At 44.8% G+C, this 26,708-nt stretch overlaps 1 protein-coding gene across 5 annotated transcripts in view; it reads right to left on the bottom strand.

Moving 5' to 3' along the window:
* The window catches only part of kif16ba (kinesin family member 16Ba), a 290,426-nt gene that overhangs the window by 66,820 nt on the left and 196,898 nt on the right, over nucleotides 1–26,708 (bottom strand). For all 5 annotated transcript variants that reach the window (XM_085981640.1, XM_085981641.1, XM_085981643.1 and 2 more), the window contains 4 exons: nucleotides 24,342–24,453; nucleotides 14,359–14,409; nucleotides 10,563–10,685; nucleotides 5,354–5,443 (listed from right to left, as the gene is read on the bottom strand). In XM_085981640.1, coding sequence (XP_085837766.1) covers nucleotides 5,354–5,443; nucleotides 10,563–10,685; nucleotides 14,359–14,409; nucleotides 24,342–24,453 — 376 coding nt within the window. The remainder of the gene's footprint in view (nucleotides 1–5,353; nucleotides 5,444–10,562; nucleotides 10,686–14,358; nucleotides 14,410–24,341; nucleotides 24,454–26,708) is intronic.

Below are 26,708 nucleotides of genomic sequence, written 5' to 3'. Positions count from 1 at the left end.
GATACAAGACTAGAAATTGTATCCAAAGTCGCTGTTACCTTGACCTAGAAGACATTTATTCTAATATGTATATATCAAGTATGACAGAACTCCTTACGGCAAACAGCCTATTATAGCTCATCGCCACTTGCACAAAATAACTCAGTTTCAGTTAAGTTTACGAGAAACTGAATTTTGCAATTTTTGACACGACATCAGTAGCCTGAAAGAGTAAGAAATGAAAGCCCGTGTGATGCAGCTAGTTAAAAAATATGGGCTTTTCTACATATGGGATTATGGTTCAGCTTAGCCCACATTGTTGGAATGAAAGTCTGATCTCTCTCTGATGGTTGTAAATGTGATAAATAATTGGTGAGAGTTCACAATTTTATCATACAAAGCACCCGGAGGCAATACCAGAAGAAGTTTAATGATCTTACCAGGTGAGACAATGTAGGAGAACCCATCATGACCTTCCATTAACGCAGTGTACTTAGCATGCATGTCACTTACAATTACCTCTCCTTCACAGTGTTAAATTGCATTCAGTGTTATCCAGCAATGCCAATTATGCAACAGGGTACACACCACCAGCCTTCCTTCACCTGGGACTGTTCCATCACTCACATCCTAACATGCATTTAGTCCAAAATAATCCTCCAATCTAATGCATGTACCTGTGATCACACCCACTACAGGCTGCTTGCTGACAATTAGGTATGACTATATCATGACAACTGGGACTTCTCACTTATTTTGGTTGCAGAAGACAGCTCATAAGAGAGAGAGAACATGAAGAGAGGTCCACCTACCATTTGTCCTTCTGAAAAATCATGTATATGACATAATTTGATTCTCCTCTGTCATAGAATTCTATCAGGTTACTTAGCCAATTATCTCCCCGTCAGCCTACACCCAATCATCAGCAAACTGATAGATGGAGTAGTCAACAGAACTATCAAGCGGCACTTACCAATAACCTGCTCACCGATGCTCAGTTTTGATCAGCCAGAACCACTTGGCTCCAGACCGCATTACAGCTTTGGTCCAAACATGGACACAAGGGCTAAATTCCAGAGACGAGGTAAGAGTGACTGTCCTTGACATCAAGGCAGTATTTGACAGAGTGTGCCACCAAGGAGCCCTAGTAAAACTGAAATCAGTGGGAATCAAGGGGGAAACTCTCCAGTGGCTGGAGTTATACCTGGCACAAAGGAAGATGGTTACATTCGTTGGAGGCCAATCATCTCAGCCCCAGGATATCACTGCAGGGGTTCCTCAGGGAAATGTCCTAGGGAAAAACTATCTCCAGCTGCTTCATCGATGACCTTCCCTCCATCATAATGGTCAGAAGTGGGGCAGTTTGCTGATGACTGCACAGTATTCAGCTCCATTCGTAATTGCTCAGATAATGAAGTAGTCTGTGCCCGCATGCAGCAAGACCGGGACAACATCCAAGGTTGGGCTGATAAGTGGCAGGTAACATTCGCGCAACACAAGTGTCAGGCAATGACCATCTCCAACGAGAGAGAGCATAACCACTTCCCCATGCCAGTTAATGGCATTAACATCGCCGAGTCCCTCACCACCAACATCCTGCAGGGGTCACCATTGATCAGAAACTCAACTGGACCAGCTACATAAATGCCGTGGCTATGAGAGCAGGTCAGAGGCTAGGTTATTCTGTGGTAAGTTGTTCACCTCCTGACTCCCCAAAGCCCCTCTATACTGCTTACAAGGCACGAGTTAGGAGGGTGATGGAATACTCCCGCTTCCCTGGACGGGGGAAGCTTCAACACTCAAGAAGCTCGACACTATCCAGGCTTGATTGGTTAGGTAGAGAATTCCAGGATTTTGACCGAGCGACAATGATGGAACGGCAATATATGTCCGAATCAAGATGGTGTGTGACTTGGAGGGGAACTTGGAGGTGATGGTGTTCCCACGCACCTGCTGCCCTTGTTCTTCTAGGTGGTGGAGGTTGCTGGTTTGGGAGGTGCTGCCGAAGAAGCCTTAGCGAGTTTTTGCAGGGCATCCTGTAGATAGTACACACTGCAGCCATGGTGTGCCAGTGGTGGAGGGAATGGATGTTTAAGCCAGTGGATGAAGTTCTCCTGGTGTCCTGACCAACATTTATCCCTCAATCAACACCACCAAAAGCTGATTAACTGGTTGGTTATCTCATTACTGTTTGTGGAGCCTTGCTGTGCACAAGTTGGCTGTCCTGTTTGCCTACAGAACAAGTGACTACAAGTCAAAAAGTAATTCATTGGTACAAATGTACACAAACAAAATTGCAATCTTGCACTATGCAATAGGTTCAGTGGTCCTATAAAATTAAAAAAGGAAATTCTTAGAAAACAAAAAGAAAGTTTACTCTAAAAATACACCAATCAACAAATGAACATAAAAACAAAGTAACTTACTGAATATCAAGATGCCGTCATACTGGCACCCAGACACATTAGCAATATTCCCACCTATTATTCCAAATTTCAACAATAACTGCAATCTAAGCCCATATTCATTAATGCAGTTAGAGCTAATGAGCTATATATCAGTGAACCAAACAACAAAAAGATATTACGATGTATGCATGTTAAGCTGATTCTAGCTGTTCTAATTCCATATGTTTGCATTATGTATACATATATAAATATGGACTGGAGCTTATGGCCCACTATGGTTTACACTAGTTGACATGTATGTACAATGTGCAAGGGGTCCAATGGCCCAGAAATTCGGGTCGGGGGCTTCCCGCAGGTGCAAGCCCCCGACCTGCACTTACCTGCCGCGCTGGCCATTGAGCTGTGGGCCCGCGTGGGATTCCGATCCTGGGCCTCCTCCAACTGCCGGCACGCAGTGCTTGCGTATCCCAGGGGCGCAGTTCGTTAGATGCGTCCCCTGGGATCACGTGGGCCATGGAGAGCCAATGGTAGCAGGGAATGCTTCATTCATAAGTTGACCTGTCAAACCTATAAATACTATAAGCCCCAAAACATCACTAAATCTTCAAATACATTAAAAAAAAAATCACATTTTTAAAATAACTATAAGTTACATGAAATAACTATTTTAAACAATTTAAATTTTTGAAAAAATTAATTACATTTTCTAACGGGGCTAAAAATAAACTTACCTTTCTTTAAAGTATTTAAAAATAATAAACCTGTGGAAAAAATGTTTTAATTTGAATTAATTCACCACTTACCTTGGAAAAAGCAGGCCTTGCGCCTGCTTTTTAAAAGTGTAACTCCTGGAGACTTACCCTCCTGGAGAAACCTGCAAAAAAAAACGCAAGTTCGATGCGCACGCGCTGCCTCTCCTGCGCACGCGTTCCACCTCTCAACCCCTTCTTTCAGGGGAACGGAAGTGAAAGTTTCCCGCGCATGCGCAGTGCATGCACGAAACTGGCACTTCCATTGGGCTTACGGGCGAGTACCCCGTGCGTACTCACCCGTGGAGACCCGAATTTCTGGGCCAAAATTGTATTTCTCCCCCAACCATCCTAATTAGAGGTGATACGTGATTTGGAAGAATCATTTCAGTAGTATTTGGTATATGTGCAGTTTCACAGTGGTAATTTGCACCGCTTGGCAGGTTCAAATAGAGCAGAGGTTGCTGGGAGGAGTAAACTGCATTGTAGCAAAATTAAGCTGTAACCCTTTATCAGAACTGGAAAAAAATACTGATGGGCAGCATTTAAAAAGGAACAGAATAAATGGAAGGGGGAAGGAATACACACACACACACACGAGAGGAAGTAGAATGAGCTAAGTGCTTAAATGGAAAATGTAAATGGAAAATGGTTAAATGGCTGAAGTGATATCAACATGACATATTAAAAGATATTAATGACATTTAAGACACAGAGAGAACACATGGTGGGCGTTGGGGGGGGGGGGGGGGTAAGGCAGGTATGAAATGGAAACAGGAAAATCTTTTTTCTAAATTCATTCATGGGATGTGGGCGTCGCTGGTAAGTCCAGCACTTATTGCCCATCTCCAATTGTGAAACAGATGGGTTTTTACAACAATCCGGTAGTTCCATGGTCACCATTGCTGACACTAGCTTTTTATTCTAGATTTTATTTAATTAATTTAATTTAAACTCCCCTGCTGCTGTGGTGGGATTTGAACTCATATCTCTGGATCATTAGTCCAGGCCTCTGGATTATTAGTCCAGTAACATAACCACTATGGCTACTGTACTGTAAAGTGGAACAGAGTCCATAACTTGAGAAGAAAGCAGATGACATTGAGGATGCAGGCTGCCCGTTCTGCCCCTTCCGACAGACACTCCCCACCCCAAGTGGCAACCCATCTCACCCTCAGACATACCAATGTATCCGTTCCACATCACCACCACCTACTGCCGTGGCAGTTGCTGATTGACCTGCTGAGTGGGTCCAGCATTTTCAGTTTCAGATTTATAGCATTTGCAGTTTTACTCGCACTGTAGCGAAACTGTCCTCTATTGAAAATGGACCACGTACACATTCATATCTATATACAGGAAACTTTGTGATATCCGGCACCGACGGGACCGAGCTGTTGCCGTCCCATCAAAACTGCCGGACAAACCAGCGCTAATGTTAAAACATACGGAAGCTTTTGAGCTCCGTATCTAGCAACAAACCCTAACAGCTTCTAAACAGTCGGCCGTAGCTTGCAAGCGTCTCTGTAGCTAAGCAACAGCTTTAGCTAGACCTTGCAGAGCCTGACTAGTGAAAAAAAAGCAACGAAAAGAAAAAAAACTTACTGAACCAACTCCTGAATTTTGCCGGTGGCTCGAGCATTCCGGACAGTTAACCTCCGGATAAACCAAAGTTTCCTGTAGTTGAAGCTATTACAACATAAGACCATAAGAATTAGGAGCAGAAGTAGGCCATACGGCCCCTCGAGCCTGCTCCGCCATTCAATAAGATCACGCCTAATCTTCGACCTCAACTCCACATTCCCACCCGATCTCCATATCCCTCAATTTCCCCAAGAGTTCAAAAATCTATTTATCTCAGCCTTGAATATACCCAATGACTCAGCATCCACAGCCCTCTGGGGTAGAGAATTCCAAATATTCACAACCCAAATATCCAGGCTCAATCAATTTTCCATCCCGCCCTAGCTTATCTCCAAATATAATTTGTATTCCAGCCAACAAAAGGACGCTGCAAAATAACTTGGTGAACTTGACCTTAGTATTCAGTCGAAAGACTGCAATCTGGCAAAAAATAAATAAAATGATCAAAAATATGACAGCAAGTGAAACCTTGCCTCTGCTATTGTTTAACTGTGATAACAAAAGTGTGAAGCATGTGTTCCATTATCATGTCACAGAACTGGACTTATTCCAAAATGTTTAATTATGGCTTACCTCTGGGTATTTCATCTTCATTGTTCTGTGCAGTTCCCTGAAACGATTGTACCGTCGAAACACTGCCCAAGTTTCATCCAGGATGGTTATCTAACAGAACACATAACATTATTTTTGCAGAATAGCAATGTAAACTCATTTACTTGACTGTAAATAAAAAGTTAAATTTTCCATTATATACTGCCAAAATCAGTTGCATTCTGAACACTGCAGAGCTCCTTTATGAAGCCTCAACTTTATTTGGCCTTACCTAATTTAATTATTTTCCCATGAGAAATACATTGTATGAATAACTGTGCAAAAGCCACCAAGGAATTGGCCAAAATAAATTCATTTTTCAAAACTGGCAAAAGTCCAAGTGCATTTTTATTTATTTTCCCCATAGTTTCATACTGAAGACATTGGCCCGTATTTTCCGATCCCTACGCGTGTGTACACACCCGTAGGGGCCTCGCAAGTGCCGGTTTCAGGCATGCGAAGCACATGCATTGAAAACCGGCACTTCTGATCTGTCAAGAATCCTCTTGACAGATCGCACGCCCGCACTGGAGAAGGGCCTCTGCGGGTGGAGGGTTCCGCTTTCTGCAGAACTTCTGCCCGTTGAAATCCTTTAAAAATCTTACGCCTGGTAAAAGCAGGCATAAGGCCTGTTTTTATCAGCATGAGTTTTAAAAAGTTTTAAAAAAATTTCACTCATTTATAATTCAAAAATACTTTTTTAAAAAAAAGGTAAGTTTATTTTTTAGCCCTGTAAAAAACTTAATTTTTTTTTCCAAAAATTAAATTTTTGTTTAAAATATTAAATTTAATGTAATTTTAACATTTTAAAAACGTGATTTAAATTTTTTTTTTAATGCTTTGATATGTTTGTGGAGTGATCTCCATTCATACTTTTGAAAGATCTAAGCTGTCAAAAGTATGAAGGGCGATTCCCTTCTCCCATTGGTTCCATATGGCCCACATGATCCCAGGGATGCTTGCGAGCCGCATGCGCCACTGGGATACCTGGGCCCTGCGCATTTCATAGAGCAGAGGCCCTGGAGTGGAAATGGCCAGACCTCTGGAGCCCTCAGGTAAGGGCGTAGATTTTTTCCAGATCGGAGACCTCCGCACACAGGAAGCCTCCGATCGGAAAATAAGGGCCATTGATTTTCTGGGATTTGGTTCCACAGGTGCTAGCAGCCCTCCAATACTTCAATGAAGTAGCTACTCTTCATGTGTGAAACTCTTCATGTCAGCAAACTATCCAACTGCAGAACATCACAATTGAGTCCAATCCCGTACTCGCTTTGAGGTAGACGTTCAACTCGTCACTCGGGTATAAAAACTGATGTTACACAGAAACATAGAAGATAGGAGCAGGAGTAGGCCATTCGGCCCCTCGAGCCTGTTCCACCATTTAATGAGATCATGGCTGATCATCCAAATTCAGTACCCTGTCCCTGCTTTCTCCCCATATCCCTTGATCACTTTAGCCTTAAGAAATATATCTAACTCCTTCTTGAATATATTTAATGAATTGGCCTCAACTGCCTTGTGTGGTAGAGAATTCCACAGGTTCACCACTCTCTGGGTGAAGAAATTCCACCTCATCTCAGTCCTAAATGGCTTACCCTTTATCCATAGACTGTGACCCCTGGTTCTGGACTCCCGTGCCATCGGGAACATCCTTCCTGCATCTAGTCTGTCTAGTCCTTAGAATTTTATAAGTTTCAATTAGATCCCCTCTCATTCTTCTAAACTCTAGCGAATATAAGCCTAATCGACCCAATCTCTCCTCATACGCCATTCCTGCCATCCCAGGTATCAGTCTGGTGAATCTTCGCTGCACTCTCTCCATGGCAAGGACCAAAACTGCACACAATACTCAAGGTGTGGTCTCACCAAGGCCCTGTACAACTGCAGCAAGACATCCTTGCTCCTGTTCTCAAATCCTCTCGCTGTGAAGGCCAACATACCATTTACCTTCTTAACCGCCTGCTGCACCTGCATGCTTACCTTCAGCGACTGGTGCACAAGGACACCCAGGTCTCGTTGCACTTTCCCTTTTCCAATCTATTGCCGTTCAGATAATAATCTGTCTTCCTGTTTTTGCCACCAAAGTGGATAACCTTGCATTTATCCACATTATACTGCATCTGCCATGCATCTGCCCAATCACCCAACCTGTCCAAATCATACTGGAGTTTCTCTGCATCCTCCTCACAGCACACACGCCCACCCAGCTTTGTGTCGTCTGCAAATTTGGAGATATTACATCTAGTTCCCTCGTCTAGATCATTTATATATATTGTGAATAGCTGAGGTCCTAGCACCGATCCCTGCGGTACCCCACTAGTCACTGCCTGCCACTCGGAAAAAGACCCATTTATTCCAACTCTTTGCTTCCTGTCTGCCAACCAGTTCTCTATCCAAGACAGTACCTTACCCCCAATCCCATGTGCTTTAACTTTGCACGCTAATCTCTATGCGGGACCTTATCGAAAGCCTTCTGAAAGTCCAAATACACCACATCCACTGGTTCTCCCTTATCTATTCCACCAGTTACATCCTAAAAAAATTCCAGTAGATTAGTCAAGCATGATTTACCTTTTGTAAATCCATGTTGACTTTGTCCGATCCTGTCACTGTTTTCCAAGTGCTCTATTACATCTTTTATAATGGACTCTAGCATTTTCCCCACTACCGATGTCAGACTTACCGGTCTATAATTCCCCATTTTCTCTCTACCACCTTTTTTAAATAGTGGTGTTACATTAGCTATCCTCCAATCCATGGGAACTGTTCCAGAGTCTATAGAATTTTGGAAGATGACCAGCAATGCATCTACTATTTCTAGGGCCACTTCCTTAAGTACCTTAGGATGTAGATTATCAGGCCCTGGGGATTTATCGGTCTTCAATCCCGTCAATTTCGCCAACACCATTTCCCTACAAATACTGATTTCATTCAGTTCCTCCCTCTCATTAGACCCTATGTTCCCTGACATCTCTGGGAGGTTATTTGTGTCCTCCTTTGTGAAGACAGAACCAAAGTATGTATTTAATTGATCAGCCATTTCTTTGTTCCCCATTATAAATTCCCCTGATTCTGACTGCAAGGGACCTACACTTGACTGCATCAATCTTTTTCTCTTCGCATATCTATAGAAGCTTTTACAGTCAGTTTTTATGTTCCCCGCAAGCTTACTCTCATAATCTGTTACAGACTGGCCGCCCGTGGTAAAAAGCGCCGAATTTTCGCTTCTATTGATTTTGAATGGGAGGCTGATCTGCAATGCCAGTTATACCCCCAGGTGGCAAGTTGAAAATCTACCACCTTGTGTACACACAGGCAGGCACCATTTCCAGCAGGGAGTCAGAGGAGTGATTAGGGGCTGGAACTTCGGCTGACTTTTATCCTCCTTAGTCGAGAACACTAAAGCTCACTGTAGTGCCCCAAACTGTTGCCCTTGGTGGGAGCACCTAACTCAGTAAGAGCAAGAATGGAACCTGGGGCCTTCTGGCTTCTATGGCTCAGCATCACATTATACTGTGCATTTATCCACCACGCTATCGCGAGGAGCTGTATTTTATATTTTAATCAATACTGCAAATAAACCAGATATCAACAGGTTACTAAAGGGCATTTTACTGATACCAAATAAATGTTGCAAGAAGGAAAAAGCAATTATTATGGGCAAAATACAACTGTGGCAGATGGAGTTCAATGTGGGAAAATGCGAGGATGCAAGAAAGAGAAACTGGAATATTTTCTTAATGGTGAGAGACTAGGAAGTGTGGAAGGGGAGGAGAAGAAATTTGGGTGGTCAGGTACACAAATTACTAAAAGCTAGTGGACAGGTACAAAAGGTAATAAAAAAGGCTAATGGAATGTTGGCCTTTATCTCAAGGGGTCTGTAATATAAAGTGAGGAAGTGAGATTTCAATTGTACAGAGCCTTGGTCAGACCTCATCTGGAGCACTGCGTTGACTTTGGGCACCGCACTACAGGAAGGACCATCGAAAGTGACCATGAAGCTGTCTGATTGTTGTCCTTACCTGGTCTGGCCTATGTGACCCCAGTCCCACACCAACATTGTTGCCTCTGAACTGCCCTCTGAAGTGGCCTAGCAAGTCACTCACTTCTATCAAGAGGTCAGCCCACCATAATCTCCTCAGGGCAACTACAGATGGGCAATAAATGCCAGCCTTGACAGGACACCCACATTCCGAGAATGAATTTTTAAAAATAGCCTCTCTGAGCTGCTAGGACTATATCCCTCAACTATCCCATTTTTATCATTAATTAGTGCTGCTGAAAAAAAAAATCACCGTGCACAAAGCTTTCTTAGCCTGAGTAAATCAGCTGATTTGTTAGTTCAGTAGTTCTACAGAAAACTGTTCACCAGTCACAAGTGCTGACCTGAATTTCACCCTTCCAGAATATTGCAGCTCGTGAGGCATGGAGTGAAAGGTAACCAATACACAACTGGAAGTATATGCATCAGGGGGTTTAAGAGCTTAAAACTCCCATAAATTCTTTAGCAGGAGGTTGCTAGCAGTGCACTCGTGTTACCACAAAACAATAAAAATGCATATACATCTTATTTTTGGATGTAAAAATACATTTTTGTTCAACAGGTCTCCTGATGTTCCTACTGATAACTTATTCGGACTTTTCCTGTGATATACCCCAGCTGAATCAGGATTATCTTATGCTCATGTCATGGTATTTTTCATTATAAAAATGGTCCCGGGGAGTGCCACACTGGAGCCCCACGACTGCTATGTGCTGCTCTCTGTTCTTTTCTTCCTGCCATCACTTCTAATCAAGGCCAGAATCTCACAACTCCTTTGCTAAAAAGGGGAATATGCCTCCATACTTTTAGTATCAGTCTTTGGAGATCAGGCCATTTATATTAAAGTGTGTGGTGGTATTGCACGTCTGCTATCCATCTATCAATGTAAAATCACCTTCAGAGTCCTTAGAATGTTGATTGCATTAATCATAATTTGCAGTTTAATAAAAAAACTACACATTTGAATGGATACTCTTGTCCTCAAAGATTTGCATAAATTATTGTAATACTGTTGTACCTGGTCTGCACTGGTAACAGTACAATTCCTGTTTGAAAATTAATTTCACTCTTGGGGATTTTATGATTCAGAAATGAATGACTTATAATTGCCATATTGACATCAGAAAGGAAAAAAGGTTAAACACTCACCTTCACTTCAAACTCATAGTGCTCATCTTTCCCTTGTCCACGCAAGACATAACGGGGAATACTAATTTTAATAGGATCCTTTAGGTTGTCTGGATCAGTCTCCAGTGATCGAGAGAATAGGCGCTGCCGAAGCAAAAGATCACAAGAAATCTTGGATCAGCAATGAGAAACTGAACCACTGTCCATCATGATTATAAGAAATATTAAGCACAAAGCAGTCTGAAGACACACAAGAGAGCATAGGAACAAGAGTAGGCCATTTAGCCCCTCGGGTCTGTTCCGCCATTCAACGAGATCACGGCTGATCTGTGACCTAACTCCAATTACACAAAGGGAGAGGAACGGCACAGTTCAATAATACAAAAAAGATGATAGCCTTAACAAAAAAAATACTAACTTCTCAGTTATAATAGACAGCACTTCACAAAACCTTGACTGCAGCTTGTTTAAATAAATAAGATACAACTATATGAAATAAGAGAACCAGTCCCTGATAGATTAGCGAGTACTCCCTGACTCTAAACTTTTTAAAAACAGAACAGTTGTTGAGAGGCTTGAAAATAGCAGCATTCTCTTAAAAATGTTCAATGATCAGTACAAACTGACAGACTAGTACGCCAACACAACTGATAGATGGCATACGTAATTTATTTTAAATTCTTTTTAATTTAAGAGTTAGAGCAGCGTTTCATCCCTAGGTTCTCAGTGATTGATTGCACTTTCAAATGCCAGTGGTTGTAGGCAGCCTAATTGCGCTAGTGCACAGCACTAGAGAGCTGCAAAACATTAACAAACATCTAGAGATCCTTACAAGTTCCTGATTTCAGTCAGTAAATCTAAAGTAAGTACCAAGCAAAGTAGACAGGAGAGAGAAAAAAGTTGGAATAACTTCTTTTGTACCACTTCTCTCTGAATAATAACTTCCACGAACTGCTCTACACTGAGTAGTTTATAGGCCCCCAAATAGTAGTTGTAATGTAGGGCAGAGTATAAATCAGGAAATTAGAGGCGCATATAACAAGGGTAATACAGTAATCATGGGGGACTTTAATCTACATATAGACTGGGCAAACTGAATTTGCAGTAATAGTGTGGAGGACGAATTCATGCAATGTATGCAAGATAGTTTTCTAGATCAGTATGTTGAGGAATCAACTAGGGAACAGGCTATTTTAGATCTAGTATTGTGTAACGAGAAAGGGTTAATTAATAACTTTCTAGTAAAGGGGTCCTTAGGGAAGAGTGACCATAATATGATAGAATTTGATATTGAGTTTGAAAGTGATTTAGTTAAATCCGAAACTAGGGTCTTTAATCTAAACAAAGCAAACTACGTAGGTATGAGGGGCGAGTTGGCTAAGGTAGATTGGGAAACTACATTAAAAGGTATGACAGTAGAGAAGCAATGGCTAGCATTTTTTTTTTTTATTCCCTTATGGGATCTGGGCATCGCTGGCAAGGCCAGCATTTATTGCCCATCCCTGATTTAAAGAATTAATACATAATTTACAACAGGTGATCAGGAAGGCCAATGGAATCTTGGCTTTTATTGCAAGGGGGATGGAGTATAAAAGCAGGGAAGTCTTGCTGCAGTTATACAGGGTACTGGCGAGGCCACACCTGGAACACTGCGTACAGTTTTGGTTTCCATATTTAAGAAAAGATATACTTGCTCTCGAGGCAGTTCAGAGAAGGTTCACTCGGTTGATTCCGGAGATGAGGGGGTTGACTTATGAGGAAAGGTTGAGTAGGTTGGGCCTCTACTCATTGAAATTCAGAAGAATGAGAGGCGATCTTATCGAAACATATAAGATTGTGAGGGGGCTTGATCGGGTGGATGCGGTGAGGATGTTTCCACTGATGGGTGAGACTAGAACTAGGGTGCATAATCTTAGAATAAGGGGCTGCCCTTTCAAAACTGAGATGAGGAGAAACTTCTTCACTCAGAGGGTAGTAAATCTATGGAATTTGCTACCTCAGAGAGCTGTGGAAGCTGCGACATTAAATAAATTTAAAACAGAGATAGACATTTTCCTAGCTGATAAGGGAATAAGGGGTTACGGGGAGAGGGCAGGGAAGTGGACGTGAGTCTAAGTTCGGATCAGCCATGATCCTATTGAATGGCGGAGCAGGCCCGAGGGGCCGTATGGCCTACTCCTGCTCCTACTTCTTATGTTCTTATATAAAAATAAACATTCCTTTAAGGCACAAAAACCCCACAGGAAAAGTGGTCCAACCGTGGCTAACAAGAGAAGTTAAAGATAGTATTAGATCAAAGGAAGAGGCTTATAAAGTTGCCAAAAAGAGTAGCAAGCCTGAGGATTGGGAGGATTTTAGCATTTAGCAAAGGAGGACCAAGAAATTGATAAAAGAAAGGGAAAATAGAATGAGAATAAACTAGCGAGCGACATAGAAACAGATTGTAAAAGCTTCTACAGGTATGTAAAAAGAAAAAGTTTAGCAAAAGTAAATGTGGCTCCTTTACAGGCTGAGACAGGAGAAATTATAATGGGGGAATAAGGAAACGGCAGAGAAATTAAACAAATATTTTGTGTCTGTCTTCATGGAAGAAGACGCAAAAAATTTCCCAGAAATAGTGGAGAATCAAGGGTCTAGCGAGAATGAGGAACTGAAAGAAATTAGTATTTGTAAAAATATAGTACTGGAGAAATTAATGGCACTGAAAGCCAATAAATCCCCATGACCTGATGGCCTACATCCTAGGGGTTTGAAAGAGGTGGCTATAAAGATAGTGGATGCATTGGTTGTCATTTTCCAAAATTCTATAGATTCTAGAATGGTTCCCGCGGATTGGAAGGTAGCAAATGTAACCCCACTATTTAAGAATGAAGGGAGAGAGAAAATGAGGAACTACAGACCAGTTAGCCTGACATCAGTAGTAGGGAAAATGCTAGAATCTATTATTAAGGACATGGTAACAGGGCCCAACTCTCCGCCAGCGAATGTCCATTTCCCGGGGATACAGAGGATCGGTCAAGAAGATTTTTGACAGATTGTAAGTTCCAGGTTTTCGCGCATGCGTAAACCTGGAACTTGCAGGGCACTTACGGCCGCGTACGCATTGCATACACGGTCCGGGCCAATGTATGTGTGCATCCACACACACAAAATGAATGTGATATATTCAATTTTTGCTTTTGATTTCAGTCAAACCATTATCTGCAGATATCCATTCAATGCACTGATTAAATAACAGGAAAAAGTGCCTGTGATCACTTATCACCATTATTACTAGTGTATCAGGTTATGTGGTTAGAATCTAACTTATATTCCACCTAAAAGGAGTCAAAGAAAGATTTCAATATTATATTATAACACCTGTGGAGCAGTCCAGAGCCCAACCAGTTGGGCAAAATCAAGCATGGGAAATGAGTGTCCACTGATGGATATAATAAAAATGCCTTTGGACAGTTTTAAACTGCAATCTTAATAGATAAGGTTGTGTTGGAAGACTGCATTTTTGGCACTGTCCAAAAACGTCTTTATTGGAAAGTCAGCCTTCACACATCCTTCAACCACCTTTCATACAGTTTTATTGAATACTCCAAATTTATTGCGGTAGACAATGCCATACAAATGACACTATGATAATAGATTTACCATTTATACAGGACTTCTTCGCACTCAATTGCCTAAAATTGGATAATCCCTATTAGCTGCAAATCAAAATATAAATTAAACCGTTGGATCAAATTAATAGACTTCTTTCCTCCTACAAGAATAACATATGATTGTTAGAAATCTGCAGCAATGCAAGAAAAAAAATGAAAACTACCTCATACTTCAGCTTGCGCTGGTTCATATTATTCTGAAGATTCCCATTTTCCTGAAAAGGGCAAAAGAAATGTTAGTTTCATTTTTTTCTTAAATAGTATTTGTTCTTATAAAACCCGTTAGACTGCTAAACAAGACGAGAAGATCTGTTGACAACTTCTATCAGTATTATTGCTTCAGCTCAATAGATGTCATTATCTATCTAATGATCTACTGTCTCATTTAAGAACCCAACCTGGGGCACAGCTCATGAAGCTTGTTACAAGGACAAAGAGTTCATTATAGGCAAAAATATGAGTTTTGAGGACAAGTCTTCAGCCATGCACCAAGTAAAATACAAGCTATTCTTTTGGAATGGAATGTCATCCTTCCATCAGCACTAATACACTAAAGGCAAAATGTGCAATTCGGTTAGCAAATTACTACAAACATCAGACTATGATTTCAACAGAAGCATTAACTTCTCTAAATCACAGAAACTTTACAGTAAAAGAGTGTAGCATATGTAGCCGTCTGGCAAGTATTCAATATTTTTGGTTGATCCGTGCCCATCTTTCCCGCATTTCCATGTTTGAATCCCTCCAATCAGGTTTCTGGCATTGCCACAGTTCCGAAACGGCTCTCATCAAAGTCACAAATGACATCCTTTGTGACTGCGACAAAGGTAAACTATCCCTCCCCTTGACTTGTCCGCAGCCTTTGACACGGTTGACCACTCCATCCTTCTCCAATGCCTCTCCACCATTGTCCAGCTGGGTGGGACTGCACTCGCCTGGTTCCATTCTTATCTATCTAATCGTAGCCAGAGAATCACCTGCAACGGCTTCGCTTCCCGCTCCCGCATCGTTACCTCTGGTGTCCCCCAAGGATCTATCGTTGGCCCCCTCCTATTTCTCATCTACATGTTGCCCCTTGATGACATCATCCGAAAACACAGCATCAGTTTCCACATGTACGTGGACGACATCCAGCTCTACCTCACTACCTCTTCTCTCGACCCCTCCACGGTGTCTAAATTGTCAGACTGCTTGTCTGACATACAATTCTGGATGAGCAAAAATTTTCTCCAATTAAATATTGGGAAAACCGAATCCATTGTTTTCTGTCCCCACCGCAAACTCCGTTCCCTAGCCACTGACTCCATCCCTCTCCCTAACATCTGTCTGAGGCTGAACCACACTGTTTGCAACCTTGTCGTCATATTTGACCCTGAAATGAGCTTCTGACCGCATATCCGCAGCATAACAAAGACTGCCTACTTCCACCTCCGTAACATCTCCTCTCTCCGCCCTTGCCTCAGCTCATCCGCTGCTGAAACCCTCATCATGCCTTTGTTACCTCTAGACTTGACTATTCCAACGCACTCCTGGCTGGCCTCCCACATTCCACCCCACGTAAACTTGAGGTCATCCAAAACTCAGCAGCCCGTGTCCTAACTCGCACCAAGTCCCGTTTGCCAATCATCCCTGTGCTCGCTGACCTACACTAACTCCCCATTAAGCAGCGCCTCGATTTCAAAATTCTCATCCTTGTTTTCAAATCCCTCCATGGCCTTGCCTCTTCCTATCTCTGTAATCTCCTTCAGCCGCACCCACCCCCCCACCCCGAGATATCTGTGCTCCTCTAATTCTGCCCGCTTGAGCATCCCTGATTATAATCGCTCACCTTTGGTGGCCGTGCCTTCTGTTGCCTAGGCCCTAAGCTCTGGAATTCCCTGCCTAAACCTGTCCGCCTCGCTACCTCTCTTTCCTTCTTTAAGACGCTCCTTAAAATCTAACTCTTTGACCAAGCTTTTGGTCACCTGCCCTAATTTATCCTTATGTGGATCAGTGTTAAATTTTTTGTCTTAAAATACTCCTGTGCAGCGCTTTGGGACGTTTTACTACGTTAAAGGCACTATATAAATACAAGTTGTTGTTGTTAATTTCTAGTTACAGAAATGGGCACAAGTTAATTCTCAAACTTTTTTAAATATTTAGGTTAATACTTTTCAGGTATCACAGTTCAATATTTAACTTCAAGGGCATTAAAAATTTGCCTTCAGAAAAGGAATAGTCTGTGCTGCCAGCTTGTGTCACAAGTTTTCTGGCCAAGCTAATAATTTGGTAAACTATTGGAATTCAGGCAGTTTATGACAAATGTCACACAAATATCTTGCTGAAAGGTGTTGAAGTAGAAATTGCATATAGTGGCCTGGTCTCCAATTTTAAAACCAATTTACATTTTTCTTTTCATGTTGAGTCAGAGACCTAAAACCTCATTTTAATTGCAACTCACTGCTACAACGTGTTTTGTTTTCACGGAGAGGGATCCAAGAATTTAATTTTGTTATTCCTTTGCACTTTCACTACAGAAGCCTCCTGGAAGTTGGAGATGCACAGTTCACATACTTGGTAATGAATTGTGATGGGTTATCCATGCTGGTTTAAGCACTCATTAATGATAACATATAAAAATGAATGTAAATACTTAAAAATTACAAATTTCTTATAAAATTTAAAAAGACTAGGAAATTCATGAAGAAATGGAAAGTCTGGATAATGCATGATTTTGCCAGATGGCGAGTCAATTACTGATTTGAAATAAATTCTTTGGCCTGTAATTTGCGGTCAGCGGCGAAGGAAAGGTGCTCGCTGCTGGCCCCAAAGAAAGCTGCCCACAGATCTTGCGAACTCTGTGGCAAGAAATTTGTCTTTTTTGACATTCAATTGTTTCAGCGCTGTGAACAGGGGATTCCCACCAAAAAGATGCAGTGACGTCAACAAGCTATCTAAGCAGCCAATCACATTGAAGAATTCTCAGACAGGAAACCGGGAAATGAAAAGCTACTTTTATCCGGACTGTTTAAAAATGTTAGAGAGAGCGAAATAAAGATTGGGGCTCTCACATGGGGATATGGTAGAAGCTGCAATATCATGAACAAACTTAATTTTTTTTTTTTAAAGTTTAAAAAAAATTGTAATTTTTAATCGCAATGGTTAAATTTGACATTCTACAAATATAAATTAGTTTTTCAGGATCAGAATGTTTGTTTAGCAGTCAATACACTCTTAAAACACCTGTTATATCTATTCCAACAAGGCGCAACATTTAATGGGGCATTTAACAGCAGTAATACCGTGGAAAAGCCCAAGGGGTAGATTTTCCCGAACCTGTCGGGAAGAAGGCGGGACTTCCCCTTTCGGGTTTTTGACCCGCCTACTTCGACATCCGGCCAATCTGCGCGATTTTCCCTTGATTGACCTTGTTGAGCCCGCCCAGCGGGCTCAGCAGGCCAACCGACAACAGGTGACGTCACAGACTGCAATTTCATCTGTCAAGAGTCCTTGACAGATGAAAATCAGCATTTCACAGCTGTTTGAAGCTGTCAAACACTGACAGTCCGAGTTCTAACATGAGTCCTTCTGCACAGACTCAGTTAGAACTCACATCGGCAATGAAAGCTGAAGGCTGTCACTTTTGACAGATCGCAGCCATTCAGCTTTCAGTTCTGGCTGAGTGATGCGCTCCCTACAGCTACAGGAAGAAAGGCTGTTAAGGTAAGTACAGGTAAGTAAAAGTTCTTTACACACTTTAGACACACCAAACACACTTAACTTTACACTCATGCACCCATCACTCACCTGAGCACCAACATCGCGACCCCTCCAACTCCTTCAACCCGACGGCCCGCCTGCTCTAACCTGGCGTGGTTTGGAGCCGTCGGGAAACCCACACGAAACCCCTCAAAATAGGGATTAGGCTAAAAACTGCCTGTTAACAGGCAGTTAATTGGCACTAATCCCTTCCCGCCTGGTTTTGGCGGGTCCCAGTGCGGGGCGGGTACCCGCCGCCCCTGAAACTTACGTGGGGTGGGGTTTTGGGCGGGATGGTGTCAGGTCCCCCAAATTCGGGATTTCTCCCCCCCCCCCCCCCCCCACACGCCTGAAACCCCGCCTGACGGCTCCACGAAAATCTAGCCCCAAGTTTTCGTCAGTTCTACTGATTGCTAGCTATGGCGGGGGTGGGGAGGGTGTCTACTGCGCAGCCAGTGTTGGAGCAGTGAATGACTGACCGCAACTTCAAGATTTACGCATTAGGATGCGCATGCGCTACATCCTGAAGTTGCAGTCACTTTCAATGGGGTAATAACAGCGAATGCTGTTAGTTCACCATTAGTACCCACCGCTAACTCCGGCCCAAATTCTTCATTTCAGATTCCTACATAGCACCTTCTAATTATTATAGAATTGGTTCAAAGCCTATTAAAATGAATGAGTTTGGAGCACTGGATTATTGGACACTGCGGAGCCCTGGGTTCAAATTCAGCTCAGAAGCTTGGGATGGAAGTCTCATCTGTCTAATGGTTGTAAGGGTACGATGTGAAATGAGTTTCAGCAGCATCAATTCAGTTCGCACTAGGAATGGGCCCACAACACAAAATTGCCCTTGATTCTGCATTGCCACTTCTATTCAGAGAGGTCACACACTGGCTGGGATGGGAAATGGAAAACTCTGAAATGGTGGCGTACAGGTTGTTCCTCGGAGGTTGCGGCTGAGGCAGGTTGTTGGGGCTGTGTGCAAGGTTACATTGCATCTTCCTGTAAAACACCGGACCTTGTCGCGCTTGTGTCTGACACTTTTTAAATAAGAAGCGTTCCATGCTCCTGTACTAACATCCCTTAATCTGAGCAAAGAAAAGGTTACAAAATAGAAACTTAGTTAACTAAAACAAATAGCTTTGTAGCAGATGGTTTACAGGTCAATACCCAAGGGTTCAAATCTGAACAAAATCAAGTATTCCAACTAATCAATCAGATGATTTTTTTAAAAACCTGTTCTTGAGCAAAGTCTTGCAACTGTTTCACTCCAAGAATGCAGGGCTCCTGCCAGGTGATCCACAAAGCAGTAACAAGAACTGGAAAAAGTTAGAGATGCAACAGGTTTTAAGCAAGGACAGAGACAGGGAAAGTGGGGAGGGAAGTGATACGCTTATCAATTACTTCATGAAAGGTGATGAGTCGAAGAAGAGATGATGAGTCGAAAGAAGAGATGAATAAGGCTTTTATTAGCTAAGAAGAGACCATGCTTCTTCGTGAGTGACTGAACAAGTCTGAACGAAACCCACACAGTGGTGGGTGGAGTCAGCTGAGGCATGCCTCCATACACAGCGCCACCCAGAGGTGGCAATATACAATACAGTGGTTTACCACATTCACCCCTTGTTTAATGTGAAGTCCGGCGGGGTGAAGGGTACTACAAGTTAAGTCTATCAGGAGGCCTTGTCTGACGTCCTGATCGTCGTGGTGGCGGCGGTGGTGTTGCAGCATCCGACGTCGGGTCTGGTGTCTGGGTGGTTGGCGAAGATTCCTGGGGCTTTGGCATGCTGTCTGCAGGGGTTGGGTTGGGAGGGGTGGTGGGGGATAACAGTGGTAAGGGGGATAACGGTGGTAAGGGGGATAACGGTGGTAATTCAGGGGTACCCGAGGGTGCGAGATCTCGTATGGAGACCGTGTCCTCCCGCCCGTCTGGGTATGTCACCCAGGCATACTGGGGGTTGGCGTGTAGGAGGTGCACCCGCTCGACCAGGGGGTCCGTTTTATGCGTCCTCACGTGCCTCCGCAGTAGGACGGGCCCAGGAGAAGTCAACCATGCCGGTAGCGAGGTTCCCGATGTAGACTTCCGGGGGAAAACGAACATTTTCTCATGAGGGGTCGCATTAGTGGCAGTACAAAGCAGTGACCGAATGGAGTGAAGCGCTGCAGGGAGGACCTCCTGCCAGCGGGAGGTCGGAAGGCCCTTAGATTTTAGTGCTAAGAGGACTGCCTTCCAAACCGTCGCGTTCTCCCTTTCCACCTGGCCGTTCCCCCGGGGGTTGTAACTGGTGGTCCTGCTCGTGGCGATACCTCGTTAGCAGGTACTGCCGAAGTTCGTCGCTCATGAACGATGAGCCCCTGTCGCTATGTATATAGCTGGGGAACCCGAACAGAGCGAAGATGTCATTCAGACACTTGATGACCGTGGTACTGGTCATGTCTGGGCAAGGGATGGCAAAGGGGAAACGGGAGTACTCATCAACTATGTTGAGGAAGTACACATTGCGGTCAGCGGAGGGGAGGGGCCCTTTAAAATCGACGCTCAGGCGTTCGAAGGGGCGGGTGGCCTTGATCAGGCTTGCTCTGTCCGGCCTATAGAAGTGCGGTTTGCACTCGGCGCAGATTTGGCAGCTCTTGGTCATGGTCCTGACCTCCTCGATGGAGTAGGGCAGGTTACGGGATTTGATAAAATGGAAAAACCTGGTGACCCCCGGGTGGCAGAGGTCATTGTGGAGGGACTGCAGCCTATCACTCTGCGCGTTGGCGCATGTACCACGTGATAGGGCATCTGGGGGCTCATTGAGTTTCCCTGGCCGATACAAGATATCATAATTGTAGGTGGAGAGTTCGATTCTCCACCTCAAGATCTTGTCGTTCTTGATTTTACCCCTCTGCTTATTATTAAACATAAAAGCTACTGAACGCTGGTCAGTGAGCAGGGTAAATCGTTTCCCGGCCAGGTAATGCCTCCAGTGACGCACCGCTTCTACAATAGCCTTTTCGACAGAGGAGTGTCTCGTCTCGGGGCCCTGGAGGGTCCTTGAGAAAAAGGCCACGGGTCTGCCCGCCTGGTTAAGGGTCGCGGCTAGGGCGAAGTCGGAGGCATCGCTCTCCACTTGGAAGGGGATGGACTCATCCACCGCGTGCATTGCGGCCTTCGCGATATCGTTCTTGATAAGAGTGAAGGCTGCACACGCCTCTGGTGTCAGGGGGAAGGAGGTGGCTTTGATGAGGGGCCTGGCTTTGTCTGCATAGAGGGGCACCCACTGGGCGTAGTAGGAGAAAAACCCCAGGCATCTCTTCAGTGCTTTTTGGCAGTGGGGAAGGGGTAGCTCCATTAGGGGGCGCATTCTGTCGGGGTTGGGCCCGATGACTCCGTTCTCCACCACGCAGCCGAGGATGGCCAGGCGCTTGGTGTGAAACATACATTTTTCCTTATTGTACGTTAGGTTCAGCCGTTGGGCCGTACGGAGGAAATTTGCTAGATTAACGTCGTGGTCCTGCTGGTCGTGGCCGCAGATGGTGACGTTATCCAAATAGGGGAAGGTTGCCCGCAGCGCGTTCTGGTCAACCATTCGGTCCATCTCCCTTTGGAAGACCGAAACCCCGTTGGTGACGCCGAAGGGGACCCTAAGGAAGTGGTAGAGGCGGCCGTTTGCCTCGAAGGCAGTATACTGGCGGTCCTCATGGCGGATGGGCAGCTGGTGGTACGCTGACTTAAGGTCGATGGTGGAGAATACTTTGTATTGCGCAATCTGATTGACCATATCAGATATGCGAGGGAGGGGGTACGCGTCCAGCTGGGTGTACCGGTTTATGGTTTGGCTGTAGTCGATTACCATGCGGCGTTTTGCAGTGGTTTTAACGACTACAACCTGGGCTCGCCAGGGGCTAGTGCTACCTTCGATAATGCCCTCCTTCAAGAGCCGCTCCACCTCGGAGCTGATAAAAGCTCTGTCCCCGGCACTGTACCGCCTGCTTTTGGTAGCGATGGGTTTACAGTCGCGGGTGAGGTTAGCAAACAGGGGAGGGGGGGGGACTTTTAATGTGGAAAGGCTGCAGGTGGTTTGCAGCGGGCGATTTAAAAGTTGTTGGTTGCAGACTGTGAGTGGGGGGAGGGGTCCACCGTATGCTAGTGTGACACTCTTAAGGTGGCACTGAAAATCCAACCCTAGCAGGACGGCAGCGCAAAGACGGGGCAGGACTAGCAGTTTAAATTTTTGATATTCAGTGCCCCCTACTGACAGGGTCACCACACAGTAGCCGCTGATGTCCATTGACTGGGACTTGGACGCCATAGAAATGCGATGGTGCGTTGGCAGAATCGTGAGGGAGTGGCTACGTACCGTGTCGGGGTGGACGAAACTCTCTGTGCTCCCGCTGTCGATCAGGCAACTGGTGGCGCGGCCGTTTACCGCGATATCCATCATGGAGCTGGATAGATGGTGAGGGAGGGCTTGATCCAGCGTCACGGAGGCCAGTATGTGGCTTAGTGAGTCACTATAGTCATCCGCCGAGACGGTGGTCGGTTCCGGTGACGAAATGGCGGTTGAGTGCGTTGGATACGATGGCGGCGGATGCCATGCGGCCGGGGGTACACAAAATGGCGGATAAGATGGCTGCTCCCACGGCCCGCACGCTGCGCTGCTGGCTGGCTTCCCCTTGCAGGCGTTAGCGTAATGGCCTTTCTTCCCGCAGCCCGAGCAGGTAGCTGTCTTAGCTGGGCAGTGCGCTCTGGGATGTTTTAACTGGCCACAGAAATAGCATTTTTGGGCCTGGTTACTGGGCATCGAAGCAGTTCTTACCGGAGGCTGCTGTCTCGGTTGGGTCGCTGCAGCGGTTGGTGCCGGGGGCGGCGGTCCCGTGTCCCACGGTTTCGATTGCCATGTCTCGGCGCCGTTACGGGGGTATGCCTCGAGGTTTCGGTGGGCCTCCTCTAACGAGAGCGCAAGGGCAATGGCCGTCTTCAGGTCGGGTTCCTTGCTTTCTAGCAGTCTCTGCCGGGTGTGGTCTGACTGGAGGCCCCTGACGAAGGCATCACAGGCGAGTCCCTGCGCGTGCTCCACAGCCGTTACCGCTTTACAATCGCAGTCTCTGCAGAGTGCCAGTAGCGCCCGTGCAAATGCCCCTACCGATTCTCCCGGTTGCTGCCTGCGGGATCCCAAGAGGTGTCGGGCGTAAATTGTGTTCACTGGGCGCGTATATTGCCCTTTTAGTAGCTCGAGGGCCGCCACGTACGTATTAGAGTCCCGGATTAGCATATATACTTGATGGCTCACCTGGGCGGTCAAAATTTTCAGTTTGTGATCCTCCTCTGTAACCTGTGAGATTGCGAGGAAGGATTCAAAGCAGCTCAGCCAGTGTTCAAACTTGGCTGATGCACCCACATCTTGAGGGTCGAGGTCCAGGCGTGGTGGTCTGAGGGCTCTCAGCAATGTCTGCTGTATCCGTTGCTGTTGTTGCTCCTCAGGTGTCGCCATTTAACTTTTAGCTAATAAAATTGATACGCTTATCAATTACTTCATAAAAGGTGATGAGTCGAAGAAGAGATGATGAGTCGAAAGAAGAGATGAATAAGGCTTTTATTAGCTAAGAAGAGACCATGCTTCTTCGTGAGTGACTGAACAAGTCTGAACGAAACCCACACAGTGGTGGGTGGAGTCAGCTGAGGCATGCCTCCATACACAGCGCCACCCAGAGGTGGCAATATACAATACAGTGGTTTACCACAGGAAGGATCTCTAACTTTTTCTAGTTCGGAAGAAAGGTCATCGACCTGAAACATTAACTCTGTTTCTCTCTTCACAGATACTGCCTGACCTGCTGTGTATTTCCAGCATTTTCTGTTTTTATTTCAGATTTCCAGCATCTGCAGTATTGTGCTTTTGAATGAAGAGTGGGAACCGTGGTTAATTTTCCTCTTCTTAACCCTTGGGATACTGAGGGCAATGGTTGTGTCCCTATCAATGACACTGCTGAGATCAGAAAACTCAACAGTTTGAAGATTGAACTTGGAACCTTCCTGGTCCATATGGTTCTGCTACATAGCTGGATAAACTCATCGAGTCATTGGGGAAACCTTATCTACAGATTTAAAAACTCAAGCTTTGTATCACCTAACTGCTACTTCAATTTATCCTGTCTTCTCTTCTACTCTTTTTCAATATTATAAATATGCACTTCCATGATACTAACTTATTGAGATGCCATTCTACTCAAATGTTTTTACAATATAGATGATTTAACCCTTCAACTACTAATAATTTGAGACAGGCTTTGAGCTACAAGTCTCGTTAGTTCAAACTTCTCATTGCTGTAAAAAGTAGCAGCGTTTTAAAACACGTGTACTGAATATGCTGAGCAATGCAACACTTTGCCCTGAGACAGAAGTTGACAACACTGTACACACCTGCTCTGTGGAAAGGGAGAGGTCATGTATATCATTTATTTCATGTTTTTTTTGTATTTTTGCCTTTTCTGCTAGTCGTCGCTGAACTTCCTCTTCAATATATGCATTGATCCTGAAAAAGACAAAACAGGGCAAGTATGAAGTATTTGAAATTTTAACCTGTCCTTGAATGTGCCAAGATATTATGGGATACAATTGAAAGGACAACAATGCAACTATATGGGGGGTTGATTTCTACATAAGAACATAAGAAATAGGAGCAAGGGTAGGCCATTTGGCCAATCAAGCCTGCTCTGCCATTCAATAAGATCATGGCTGATCTTCTACCTCAACTCCACTTTCCTGCACTATCGCCATATCCCTTGATTCCCTTAATATCCAAAAATCTATCTATCTCTGTCTTCAATATACTCAACGACTGAGCATCCACAGCCCTCTGGGGTAGAGAATTCCAAAAATTCACCACCCTCTGAGTGAAGAAATTTCCCCTCATCTCAGTCCTAAATGGCTGACCCCTTATTCTGAGACTGTGACCCCTGGTTCTAGACTCCCCAGCCAGGGGAAACATCCTCCCTGCATATATCCTGTCAAGACCTGTAAGAATTTTGTATGTTTCCGTGAGATCACCTCTCATTCTTCTAAACTCTAGGGAATATAGGCCTAGTCTACTCAATCTCTCCTCATAGGTCAATCCCCCCATCCCTGGAATCAGTCTGGTGAACCTTCACTGCACTCCCTCTATGGCAATATATCCTTCCTTAATTTTAGCGCCCCGAAAAAATTAGCGCCCCTCCGCCTGAAATTCAGTTGTAGCACTCCAAGCAGGAGGTGGAACACTACTGGAAGCATTCCACCTCCTTCTTGGGGCGCTACAACTGAATATCGCAGCGCTGCATGCAACAGCGCCACGCACATAGCACTGCATCATTGCAGGCCTCCCTCCCCTGATTAAATGGGAGGGGCCTAGCGCTGTGCACACCGGGGCCCTGCTAGACCACCAGGGCCCTGCTAGACCTCCAGGGAGCGGGGTGCCGTGAAAACAGCCCGACACTCAAGAGGAGTGCCGGGCTGAGCAATCACAGCCGGCACCCCGAATAAAAAAGGGGAAGGGGGCAGGTGCTGGCAGTCGGCCAAATAAAAAGGCCGCCCGACACCTGCCCTTTAAGTAGCGCCGCTGCGGCTGCAAAAACGCCACCCTGACCCTGTCGGACATATCGTCCGGCGATAGGTCAGGGGGCACAATCCAAGTTTGCTAGCGGGGCGCTGCGCATGGCGATGAAGTCCTCGCCGGCGGCGCAGTGCCGCAGGGCACTACCAGCTACCGCTAACCTCCCGCTGAATTTTGCGGGAGGTGTTTGCGGCACCATGCCCGGGCGCTGGGGATTTGCGCCCCATTAGCACTAATGAGAGGCACAAATCAACCCAATTTTTCCCCCCAAAACTGTACACAACACTCCAGGTGTGGTCTCAAAAGGGCCCTATATAATTGCAGTAAGACATCTTTACTCTTATACTCAAATCTGCTATTAGAAAGTATGGAATGAACGTTTGTGAAACAGGAAATTGTATTTAGTCAGAAGAATGACAGTACCAGGCACCTACAATGATGTCAATTTCACACCACTTAAGTGAATGATGAGTGGTATGAGCACTAGTAGCTTATGGAGGCAGCACACTCGTACAGACAGAACTGTTGAGTAACTGGTGGGTGCAGTCCAGATGAGTAAGCAGCTTTTTTTTTTAGCTCCCTACCAACCGTGGCCTGGCATCAAAGAGCCTGGAAACAGCTTGCAGACAGAAGCCTAGACTTTCTCGCCAGGCAAAAACCCAAGCGGAAAAATGGTGCAGAGTGATTTATGACTGCTTGCCAAGAAGTGGGGTGACTCCATGGAGGCTCAGAATGCTGCTATTGAGGCTTGAGGCACCAGATTAGAGAGTGTAGTTTCTTCTGGCCACCAAGTAATCTTATTACCATTGCTTGACTAGTCTGTGGAACAACTCCCTCAACTTTAGCGCCAGTCCCCAGATTTTAGAGGAATACTGTGCCGGGTCAACTAGGCTGGGTGTGCCGTTGTTGTGTCCTGGTTCGATGCCTAGACCACAACCGAGTGGTCCGTCAGTTTTATTCTTAGTAGTGGTTTTATACAACTGAGTGGCTTGCTAGGAGTCAATCATGTTGGTGTGGGACTGGAGTCATATGTAAGCTATATTGGGTAAAGATGGCAGGTTTCCTTCGCTAAAGGACATTAGTGAATAAGTTTGTTTTTTTAAACAATAGTTTCATGGTCACTTTTACTGATACCAGTTTTTTAATTCCAGATTTTTTTTAAACTGAAAATTTTCAAACTGCCATGGTGGGATCTGAAC

This window comes from Somniosus microcephalus, chromosome 3, assembly GCF_052327205.1.
Source record: "Somniosus microcephalus isolate GS21.2 chromosome 3, FLI_Smic_1.0, whole genome shotgun sequence".
NCBI lineage: Eukaryota > Metazoa > Chordata > Chondrichthyes > Squaliformes > Somniosidae > Somniosus > Somniosus microcephalus.
The sequence above is the reverse complement of the archived record's forward strand: the minus strand, read 5'-3'. Positions and strand labels throughout refer to the sequence as shown.